The 12,824-nt window shown below is 31.9% G+C and overlaps 1 protein-coding gene across 1 annotated transcript; it reads left to right on the top strand.

Moving 5' to 3' along the window:
• Positions 1-7,703: 7,703 nt before the first annotated feature.
• On the top strand, positions 7,704-8,960 carry LOC140803009 (probable xyloglucan endotransglucosylase/hydrolase protein 23). Its single transcript, XM_073158678.1, has 3 exons — positions 7,704-8,077; positions 8,184-8,377; positions 8,459-8,960. The coding sequence occupies exons 1-3, from the start codon at positions 7,796-7,798 to the stop codon at positions 8,859-8,861; spliced, it is 879 nt and encodes a 292-aa protein (XP_073014779.1). The 5' UTR covers positions 7,704-7,795; the 3' UTR covers positions 8,862-8,960.
• The last annotated feature ends 3,864 nt before the right edge of the window (positions 8,961-12,824 follow it).

The raw sequence follows: 12,824 nt of genomic DNA, 5'->3' as shown, positions 1-12,824 counted from the left end.
TTTTTAGGAAGAAGAAGAAAAAGAAGAGGAGGTGGGTTATTTTGGTTTAAATAAATAGTGAGTCTCATGTGAGACCGTCTCACGGATCTTAATATGTCAGATGGGTCAACGCTACCCATATTCACAATAAAAAGTAATACTCTTAACATAAAAAGTAATACTATTTAATGATGACCCAAATAAGATATTCGTCTCACAAATACAACATGTGAGATCGTCTCACATAAATTTTTGCCTTAAATAAATAAAATTTTGCTCACTCTTGTTTATGAATGAATATCCTAGAAAGGTAAATCGCCACCTGGAATATTACAAGCGAATTTAAAGTGGATTTGTACCAAATGGAATTATTTTTACACAGTTTCCTCTTACCACATTAAGGGAAAAAAAAGTAAAAAAAAAAAAAACAATAGTAATAATAGAGGCTCATTTTACCGTATTTAGTCAATGCCGGTGGGATTGATTTCGAAGAAGTACCAAAAGTCTATCTGAACATTTTTCCCATTATTCTTTCGTATCTCTTTTTTTTTTTTTTTTTAATTATTAAATTAAATTATCTTGTGGAGTTTTTGAGCGATATCCCTCGATCGGAGCCATTTGTTTGGTATAAGTTGACACTAGTTCTACAAACCACAATATATATAAATTTAATCATTTAAATGTTCATATTGTTGTGAAAAAGTAAAAATTTATGGTAAAAAGTAAAAATCTCAAACTCTCAAAATTTACCAAACTACACACTTTATAATATTTTTCTCTCTACTCAATTGTGATTTTCTTCACAAATGAGAGATCTATTTATAGAGTTTCATTACACATAATCCAAAATATAAAATACATCATTACCTACATCATCACACACAAATTTCAATATTTACAACTCTTATTTTCAACATTCAAATATTCAACATTCAAATATTCAATACACACATTTTAAATATCATTTTTCAACACTCCCCCTTGTATTGATGATCATGATACGATGATGTCTTCATTACGTGTTTTTGTACTGCCTCGTTAAAAACCTTACTTGGAAAAACCCATTTGGATAAAAACCATAGTAAGGGAAAAAGAGTGCAGTCACGTAAACTCCCCCTGATGTTGACATGAACAATTATTCACAAATTTCGTAGATTGCGCATCCCAATATTATATATGTGCTTTCTGAATATTGACGTAGGAAGTACCTTTGTGAAGAGATCTGATGAGTTTTCACTTGATTGAATGTGACGAACATCAATACATTTATTCTTCTCAAGCTCCTTGGTGAATGCGAAGAACTTAGGAGGAATATGTTTAGTTATGTCGCTTTTTATGTATCCCTCTTTCATTTGAGCAACACATGCAGCATTATCTTCATATAGTATCACAGGCTTCTCGTCGAATGATAATCCGCATGAGATTTGAATATGTTGGGTCATTGATTTTAACCACACACATTCACGACTTGCTTCATGTAGTGCAATAATCTCGGCATGATTTGATGAAGTTGTTACGAGCATTTGTTTCTGTGAACGCCAAGATATTGCAGTGCCTCCACGAGTAAATACATATCCAGTTTGGGAACGTGCCTTGTGTGGATCAGATAAGTATCCAGCATCAGCATAACCAATTATACTTGGATTAGCATCTTTTGAATACAAAAGTCCCAAGTCTGTCGTTCCTCGTAGATAACGGAATATATGTTTAATTCCGTTCCAGTGTCTCTTTGTTGGATATGTGCTAAATCTTGCCAACAGATTCACGGCAAAAGATATATCAGGCCTTGTACAATTTGTAAGGTACATAAGGGCACCGATGACACTTAGATATGGTACTTCTGGACCAAGAATATCTTCATCATCTTCACATGGACGGAATGGATCCTTTTCTATGTTTAATGATCTAACAACCATTGGAGTACTTAAAGGATTTGCTTTATCCATATTAAAACGTTTAAGGATCTTTTCTGTATAATTTGTCTGATGAACAAACATTCCACATTCTTTTTGTTCAATTTGTAAACCCAAACAATACTTGGTTTTTCCAAGATCCTTCATTTCAAATTCTTCCTTCAAGTATGACACAACTTCTTGAATTTCCTTATTCGTTCCAATGATGTTTAAATCATCAACATATACAGCAATAATTACGCATCTGGATGTTGTTTTCTTAATGAAAACACAAGGGCATATTGAATTATTTACATATCCCTTTTTCATCAAGTGATCACTTAGTCGATTATACCACATTCGACATGATTGCTTTAACCCATATAATGATCTTTGTAATTTCACATAATAACATTCCCTGGGTTTTGAACTTTGTGCTTCAGGCATCTTAAATCCTTCAGGGATTTTCATATATATATTACTATCAAGTGATCCATATAAGTAAGCTGTAACAACATCCATAAGACGCATTTCTAAATTTTCAGATACCGCCAAGCTAATCAAATACCGAAACGTAATTGCATCCATCACAGGAGAATACGTTTCTTCATAATCAATTCCAGGCCTTTGAGAAAAACCTTGTGCAACAAGTCGAGCTTTATATCTTACTATTTCATTTTTCTCATTTCACTTTCGAATAAAAAACCCATTTGTATCCAACAGGTTTTACACCTTCAGGTGTAAGGACTATAGGTCCAAAAACATTACGTTTATTTAGCGAATCTAATTCAACCTGGATGACATCTTTCCATTTTATCCAATCCTGCCGATTTTTACATTCACCAAAAGATTTTGGTTCATGATCTTCGTTATCATTTATGATGTCGATTGCCACATTATAAGAAAATATATCATTAATTTCATCTATATCTTTTCGTACCATATTTTCCAGTATTAATGTAATTGATAGAGATTTCATTATTCTCGTCAGTTTGTGGTTCTGACAGAACATTTTCATCATCATGTGTTTCTTCAGGAACACCATTATCTATTTTGTGATCATCATGTGTTTCTTCAGAAACATCATTCTTTATTTTGTGATCATCGTGTTTCTCTATGAATTTTCTTTTTCGAGGATTTTTATCCTTGGAACCGACTGACCTTCCACGCTTCAGGCGTTTAATGACATCATGAGTATCTTCCATTTGTTTCTTTGGAATTTCAATTCGAGCAGGGGCATTTGCAGCATGTATATATGATTTAGTTACCCCTTTTGTGTCTGCAAATACATCTGGTATTTGATTTGCTATTCTTTGCAAGTGTACAATTTGTTGTACATCTTTTTCACATTGTTTTGTTCTTAGATCCAGATGTAACAGTGATGATACATACCATGTAATTTCTTTTTCGGTATGTTTCTGTTCTCCCCCTAACATTGGGAAGATTTCCTCATTAAAATGACAATCAGCAAAACGTGCTGTGAACACATCTCCTGTCTGAGGTTCAAGATATCGAATGATTGTTGGACTATCATAACCGATATAAATTCCAACCTTTCTTTGAGGTCCCATTTTCTTTCGTTGTGGCGGTGAAATAGGCACATACACCATACATCCAAAAATTCTCATATGAGAAATGTCAGGTTCTTTACCAAATGCTAGCTGTAATGGGGAGTATTTATGATAGGCACTTGGTCTGATGCGAATTAATGAAGCAGCATGTAAAATTGCATGTCCCCATATAGAAATAGGGAGCTTTGTTTTCATAATCATTGGTCTAGCAATCATTTGCAGACGTTTAATCAATGATTCAGCCAATCCATTCTGTGTATGTACATGAGCAACAGGATGCTCAACAATGATTCCCATAGACATACAATAATCATTGAAAGTCTGGAAAGTAAATTCACCAGCATTATCAAGTCTAATTTTCTTGATTATATAATCGGGAAACTGATTCCTCAATTTATTATTTGAGCAAGTAATCTTGCAAATGCAACATTTCGAGTTGACAATAAACATACATGTGACCATCTGCTGAAAGCATCAATCAATACCATAAAGTATCTGAATGGTCCACATGGTGGATGGATTGGTCCACAAATATCACCCTGAATACGTTCAAGAAACATTGGTGATTCAGTTTGGATTTTGACTGATGATGGTCTTATAATAAGTTTTCCAAGAGAACATGCTTTACATTGAAATTTATTATTCTGAAAGATCTTCTGGTCTTTCAGTGGATGACCATGTGTATTTTCTATAATTCTTCGCATCATTGTTGAACCAGGATGTCCCAATCGATCATGCCAATTGGTTAATATCGAAGAATTATCAACTACCATGTTTGATTCAATGGGACTTATATGTGTATAATGCAATCCAATAGGGAGCATTGGTAGTTTTTCAATCACATATTTCTTTCCTGATTTATATGTGATAAGACACATATATTTCTCATTCCCTTCATTCATTGTTTGAGTATCATACCCATGGGAATATATATCATTAAAACTCAACAAATTTCTTTTCGATTGTGGTGAATATAAAGCATCATTGATCAAAAATTTTGTACCATTAGGTAACAAAAATTGTGCTTTACCACATCCTTTAATCAAGTCTACAGGACCTGATATTGTATTCACTGTTGTTTTTGTTGGTTTTAGTTCCAAGAAATATCTTTTATCTCGGAGGATAGTGTGCGTTGTACCACTATCGGGTATGCAAACTTCAGCTTTGCTCATAGCATTTTCCATATTTGAACTTCAAAAAAATATGCAATGAAATAAAATTACTGAAAATACATATGTAAATATAACACATATCATAATTGTACAATAAAACATTATTACATGAATACATGAAAAATAAATTATTGTACATTTATATTCTACCATTAAATTGTTCATTTTCAGAGAAGTCATTGAGAAAATCTGTAGCATCAAAATTGTTCATTTCTATCCCACCAACATGTTAATCATTTCCAGAGAAATCATTTATAAAATCACCAGCATCAAAATAAGTTGAATCACTCAAACGGTCACTGCTTTCAGTGAAGTTGGTCTCCTTTTCTTTCCCCTTTAATGATTCTTTATAAAGTTTACAAAGGTGTTCAGGGGCTCGACAAACTTTGGACCAATGTCCTGGAGTACCACATCTGTAACAAGAACTTTCATATCTTTTTGAGTGATTCTCATTAACACTTGTATTCTCCTGATGCCTTTTCAGTGGATGGTTTGTGACGCTCTTTTGAGATGAGTTATAAAAATAACTATCTCTATTATTTTCAAAACCACGCCCGCGTCCACGACCACGACCAATTCCACGTCCACGTCCACGACCTCGACCTCGTCCTCGACCAAAATCTTGTTTTTGAATTTTATTTTGGTTCCGGGGTTTAAATTCATTTTTACTTACAACATTTACTTCTGGAAATGCTGTTGATCCAGTGGGTCGGGACTGATGATTTCTCATTAATAGCTCGTTGTTTTTTTTTTTCGCCACAAGAAGACAGGCGATGAGCTCAGAATATCTCACAAATCCACGTAATCTATATTGTTGTTGTAGAGTAATATTTGATGCATGAAACGTGGAAAATGTCTTTTCAAGCATCTCAGATTCTGTGACCTCATGTCCACAAAATTTTAGCTGCGAGATTATTCGAAACATCGCTGAATTATAATCACTGACTTTCTTAAAATCTTGGAATCTTAACATATTCCATTCATCACGGGCGGTCGGAAGTATAACTTCCCTTATATGTTCAAATCTTTCTTTCAATCCTTTCCACAAAGCCATGGGATTTTTTTCAGTCAAATATTCACATTTTAATCCCTCGTCGAGATGTCGACGTAAAAATATCATGGCTCTTGCCTTTTCTTGTGATGTACATATGCCATTTTCTTTAATAGTCTCGCTTAGACCCAATGACTCAAGATGCATTTCTACATCGAGAGTCCATGGCATATAATTCTTTCCCGTGATGTCGAGCGCAACAAATTCGAGCTTTGTTAAATTTGACATGGTGGTACTAAAAAAAATTACGATGCATTTTATTAGTTAATAAATATTGCAATACAAAGTAACGGATAAACAACAAGTACAAGCATTTGTAAAAATAAAGAAAACGCACGAGGAGGATATTCTCCGATAAATACAAGACTCGTGAGTATGATAACCAAAATAATTAAAAATAACTTTGAGAAAGCCATCTTCTTTTTTCTTCGAAAAATTTGATGAAGAATAATTTTTAGAGAAGAAGAGAAAGTTGTAGTGATTGAATGTGTTTGTGAGATCATATTTATAGGGCAAAAACTAGCCGTTTTTTACCATTTATGACCGTTGGTGTACAAAAAAAATAAATGTATGTATTTGTATAATTTTATGATAATAATATGATGTATATAATATTAGACATGTTTAAATAATTATATATATCATATCATAATATTATAATGAGTGTCATAATTTATTTTGTTTAAAAACCTTATAGGCTTTTATACTTGTCGTATCCCTTACCGGGAGTGTGGGATGTCGTCTTAACATCCTCCCAGGATTTATAACAAGTTTATGAAAAATTTATTTTTATTATTTCTAATAATAACATTATATTGTATATTAAATAAATACACAATAAATAAATAACAGTAAAATAAATATAATTACTTTTGTTACTTTTTTCTTCTGTTTGGAGCTTGGAAAAGTATGTAGGACTTTTAGAGCTTCGTGTTGATAACGTGTTGTGAAAAAGTAAAAATTTATGGTAAAAAGTAAAAATCTCAAACTCTCAAAATTTACCAAACTACACACTTTATAATATTTTTCTCTCTACTCAATTGTGATTTTCTTCACAAATGAGAGATCTATTTATAGAGTTTCATTACACATAATCCAAAAAATAAAATACATAATTACCTACATCATCACACACAAATTTCAATATTTACAACTCTTATTTTCAACATTCAAATATTCAACATTCAAATATTCAATACACACATTTTAAATATCATTTTTCAACACATATATATAGTATATTTAATTTTTTTTACACATTATAGAATGAATACGAGTGAAAATCGAACATATGGATAGCGTCCACGAATCACTACAAAACTAGTGTGAGTGTAAGACAAAGATTGGCCATACCCCTAGGCGTCAAACTTTGTTTACGTTGTCGCATTTAAATGAGCCATCTGTCCCCAACTAATTAATATAAAAGTTCATTTATGTTCTTTTACACCCACCCACCCCCAACAAAAACATAATCATATCCAAATAAATATCCAACACTCCTTTCATTAAATAAAAATTAATTACCATCTATTACTTATGTTTTAAAAACTTATATCCTAATTTGGTAATTTTATATATATAAGAACATATATTGGAAAACATTTTTTTAAAGAAAATTTATTTACATATATTTATATATATAATTTTGATATGAAGTCTACTTCTCATGCTCATTTCCATATCTATATATTTACTTGTTAGATTTATGACTAAATATATTTCATAGATATGATACATATCATGTCATAACTGTATATAATTTTTTCAGAGAATATGTTTTTGGTGAGACAGTGTTACGAATCTTTTTCTGTGAGACGGGTTAACCCTATCTATATTCACAAAAATATTACTCTTAGTATAAAAAGTAATATTTTTTCATGGATGACTCAAATAAGATATCTGTCTCACAAAATACGCAAGTGACACTGTCTCACACAAATTTTTACCATATTTAAAAGTAGGACAGCTTGCTAATTGCACCTTCCTTGCCATTTTCCTCCTCCAACCACAACCTGTACTTTTCCCCTCTATAAATCCCGACGCATATTCTCAATCCTCAGCATCAAGTCTCACAAGTTTTTGAATAATTCTTCTCAGACACACAAAAAAAAGACTCACGTTTTATTCAAAATGGCTCCAAAGTTTTCGCCGGTTTCACTTACACTGCCTCTTCTAATCATCGGTACTTCGATCATGTTTACGCTTGCTTCCGCCAATTTCTACAAAGATGTCGACGTGACATGGGGAGACGGCCGAGGGAAAATCGTCAATAATGGCGAGCTTCTCACTCTCACTTTGGACAAAACCTCGGGCTCTGGATTCCAGTCCAAGGACGAATACATGTTCGGAAAGATCGATACGCAGCTCAAACTTGTGCCCGGAAACTCAGCCGGAACCGTGACCGCTTATTTCGTAAGTATAATCCATCTCTCTCTCTTTTGTTTCTGTAAGAATATTTAATCGTACGACGTTACGAGTAAACTAATATAATGGGTCGTTTGCATCGATCTGTTTGCAGTTGTCTTCACAAGGGGCGACACATGATGAGATAGATTTCGAGTTCTTGGGGAATTTGAGTGGCGACCCTTATATTCTGCACACTAATGTGTACGTCCAGGGTAAAGGCAATAGAGAACAGCAGTTCCATCTTTGGTTCGATCCCACTGCTGATTTTCATACGTATTCCATCCTATGGAATCCCCAGCGAATCATGCAAGTCATTAATTTTTTCGTATTTTCATCGCTTCACTTATTTTATTTTTACTGATAAGCATTCTTTTCCATGATCTCCAGATTCTCGGTAGATGGCACACCCATCAGAGAATTCAAGAATCAAGAATCGCGAGGAGTCCCCTACCCAAAAAATCAGCCGATGAGGATATACTCGAGCTTGTGGAATGCCGACGATTGGGCGACGAGAGGGGGACTGATCAAAACCGATTGGAGTAAGGCTCCATTCGTTGCTTCGTACCGGAATTACAAGGCTCATGCATGTATAAATTCGCCCTCCGGTGCATCGTCCTGCTCTTCTGGTGCCTCCAACGGCAAGAATAACGCATGGTTAAACGAAGAGCTTGATGCCACGAGCCAACAGAGATTGAAATGGGTGCAGAAAAATTTCATGATATATAATTACTGCGCGGATTCAAAGCGATTCCCACAAGGTTTCCCCGCAGAATGCACAATATTAATGTAGTAGTATATATGGTAGAATTCTTTTGTTTGTTTGTTTGTTTTCTACACTTGTGTATGTAATAAATCAATAAGTTGCTAATAATTAATACTCTTCTATTAATTTTTTTTTTTTTTTTACAGAAATAATATTCCACCACATTAAATTTTGACAAAAACTTGTGTGAGACGCTCTCACGCATCGTATTTATGAGACATATCTATTACTTGGGTCATCCATGAAAACGTATTACTTTTTATGCTAAGAGTCTTACTTTTTATTGTGAATATTGGTAGGGTTGACCCGTCTCACATATTAAGATCCGTGAGACGGTCTCACATGAGACTCACTCCTAAATTTTTAGCATATAATTTACACTATTGATCATTTTACAAATTAACATTACATTCATTTGATTAATTTAACCGTTTTTAATTAAAAAAAATTAATCTTTACACTAGTTTTTAATTTTGAGTGTGTCTCATGTGAGACCGTCTCACGGATAATAATCTGTAAGACGGGTCAACTCTATCCATATTCACAATAAAAAGTAATACTTTTAGCATAAAAAGTAATTTTTTTCATGAATGATCCAAATAAGATATCTGTTTCACAAATACGACCCGTAAGACCGTCTCACATAAGTTTTTGCCTTTAATTTTTGTTTGACACATAGATATGTTATTGAATTTTTAAAACTCGATAAAAATATATTTTAAATGTTCCTAGATTTCTATAAAATATGCAAAAAATGTAATTGAATATCTCTAAATTTTTAAAACTTCTAAAAATCATTAAATCTTTTACATTAGATACTCTCGGAGTCTACAAATTGAGGCGATTCAATTTTTATTTGGCTTTGGGGTCCCAAGTCCCAAGATATCAAAAAACATCATGTCATAACAAGGGCCCAATTAGGCTTAACTCAAAATTGAAGAAAACAAAATATTAATTACTTGAGTTTTGAGTGGGAAAATTTATAAAATAATTTCAATGAATTATTTAATTTAAAAAATGATCTCTTAATACACAATACACATGATGTGGTCATTTTCTTATAATTAATCGAGGTTAAAAAAAAAAATACCTTGCGGTTTAGTTGGTCATGTACTCTACGTACATATGATAATATAATGTTAATATTAATATGAAATTTAGTTTGATGTACCCTATTTTTTTTTTAAAATATTATAAAGCATAAAGGGCTAAAGTAATTTTTTTTTTTTGGTTATCACGTAACTTTTTATAAACAAAAAAATACTCAAATAAGATTACAAATTCCATCAGTATATTGTAAAAACTTACTTTAGTAAATTTTTAGCTCATTTGTAACAAATACATCTTAATAAAATAGTTTTGTTTTTTTTAATATTTATCCATATTTTTTCAACTTTTAAAATAGCATACCATCAGTAGTATAATAATTGAATAATGCTAAGAGTACAATAAATATATGTATAACATATTTACGATAATTATATCATGAGATTTTTCTATTATATTGTGAGATGTTATTATTATCTCATGAGATTTTGTATTGAATTTATCATATGACTTTTGATAAAAAGAATTTTTTATTGAATTTTTTGTGCTGTAAAATTTGTTAACAAATTTGGTGGTACTTGTGACATTAGTCTTCTTATATAAAAAAAATTAATTTTTAACAATTTTAATTGTAATATAATTTCTAGACTTTTCACACGTGCAGTATGTAGCAGTAAAATGTATGCGCATCGGTCATCATTTGCCAATGGACGCTAGTTTTTATAAAAATGAAAAATAAAAAATTGGTTAACCAAATTATCCAATGTTCATCGAAAAGTTGCAACTTAATCTAAAAAAACAAGAACTCGACTACAAGCAAATCAAGTAAATCATACTAACAGCATCGATCAATTGAAAACAAGGATTTCACTACCTACATTTACGAGCAAGGTCCCGGATGTGTGCTCATACAAGAAAGAATGATGATTGCATACGCATCAAGACAGTTAAAGTTGTACAAGCAGAATTACTCTATACATGATCTCAAGCTAACAACAATTAATGGTTTTGACCTCAATTTCTCTACGTTTTGTCGAGAGATTCTTGAAAATAAAGTTGTTTTTATCTCGATATAAATTGATTATTTTACTATATTTAAATTTTTAAAATTATTTCTAATCGTTTAAATTTTAACTTTATTTATATATGATTATTTAGATTTTAAAATTTGTTAAAATATAGTATTTTAATAATATTAGAGCGATTTATTTTTTGTTTAAAAATATAGATATAATTATATTTGAATATATATACGTTGTTTAGATTTTAAACCTTGATAATATATTTTATTTATTTATATGTTTTTAAAATTTAAAATATATTTTTACTTTATTAAAATATTATTTTACCTAATATAATAGTTTTTTGATTAAGATAGATTCGATCACTTATTCGATTATTAAAACATTGGTGATACTAACGGGAAATCTAGGGTCCGATCCCAACGAGCGTCACTAGTTCAGACGTGGGCTTTAAGATGACCCTGAGCCTGAAATCAAGAAAAAGACCGTTAAGAGGGGGCCAGGAGGGTGTACTGGCGTAGCCCCTCCGACGCTCAAGTCAGTGACTGAGGTTATATGGGAGGAGCAGCTAAGGGTGCTGCTGAAAACAATATTGAATTTTTTCTAATCATACGCTCAAACCTGGTATTTATAGGAGAATACCTGGGTCCTTGATGGACCTGTCTTCCACCTGGGCTTGGGATGGGCCAGGGGTGATGGGCTCATCCATGAGGTATCAATTGGTAATTAATAACTTTCAAAGTGTCATCACAAAATCATGTTAAATAAAAATTGTACCATATTGGTTAAAAAAAATTGTACCATATTTCCAAGAAAATTGATTTCATTTCTTATTGACGGGTGCCGTATTTGTTCTAGGTGACAGCATAATATTATATATAATTCAGCATTAATTTATTTTATAAGAAGATTCTCCCGTTGAATAAGTTGATTGGTTTTTTTTTTTTTTTTTTTTTTTTTTGTCTGAGATATTCTACAGTACTCATAGCATAATATTGTACATGAAGTTGGGAAATTCGATCGATCACACACTCTACACACATGTGTGATTCATGTGATATATATGAATCCCTAAGTTTTATGAAAACTAGTGACTTAATTGATCATTTGGATATATCTTGTGACAATGGCAGCAATCACATTTTTATGATTATATAATATAATGTGAATACTATAAGTATGTAACTTCAATAATGTGAATACTATGTGCATGTAACTTCAAGATGTGTTCGAGTCGGTGAAGTAGGTGAGCGGCTTACTAATGGTGGAATTCGATTCCCCTACCAACATTTTCTCGGGAGAGTCTGTCGTACATTGTTTGTCCAATGCAGTTTATGTGACTAGCGTGATTTGCAAACTATTGTGTCATCCCAAAGATTTACCAAATATGCATCGAAAGATAATAGTTGCGAGTTCCATCGTCATACAAATATATATAAATGTACATGGGTATGTAATATATGTTGCATGTATGTATAAGAGGGGAAAATAATGACTACAAGTTATATATAATTATCCTCAAAGGAAGGAATGTAATTGGCATTATTCTTGAGACGATAGTTTGATGGTGATTGAAGAGGATGATGAGAATATACTTAAGATATACTATTCTCAATAATGCATGGACATGTGCAATTTCGTTGATTAATAATCTTCTTGGTTGTGTTTGAATAGATATATTTATAAAGATGAATTTCAAATTATTAGACTTGTTTAAATGAGATAATACAATTGAATTCAAATCCACTCTGTATCAGGTTAAACATTTTCAACGATATTTGTGATGAATTTCAAATACGTTCAAGATCGATGTCATTTAAAATCTATTTTCCAAGTCAAATCATATCCTCTAAATCAAATCCATCAAAGTGCAACCATAAATTATCATAATCTGTCATGAGATTCTTTAGTATAAATCATG

The sequence above is a fragment of the Primulina eburnea genome, chromosome 10 (assembly GCF_022965805.1).
Source record: "Primulina eburnea isolate SZY01 chromosome 10, ASM2296580v1, whole genome shotgun sequence".
NCBI classification, from domain to species: Eukaryota; Viridiplantae; Streptophyta; class Magnoliopsida; order Lamiales; family Gesneriaceae; genus Primulina; species Primulina eburnea.
Note: the sequence above shows the minus strand (reverse complement) of the source record. Positions and strands in the feature narration are given on the sequence as shown.

Excerpts from the sequence above, each read along its gene's own strand:
- LOC140803009 (XM_073158678.1), top strand. The coding sequence starts at position 7,796 with ATGGCTCCAAAGTTTTCGCCGGTTTCACTTACACTGCCTCTTCTAATC. Across the intron at positions 8,078-8,183 it reads GAACCGTGACCGCTTATTTC|TTGTCTTCACAAGGGGCGAC; the intron begins GTAAGTATAATC and ends ATCTGTTTGCAG. Across the intron at positions 8,378-8,458 it reads TGGAATCCCCAGCGAATCAT|ATTCTCGGTAGATGGCACAC; the intron begins GCAAGTCATTAA and ends CATGATCTCCAG.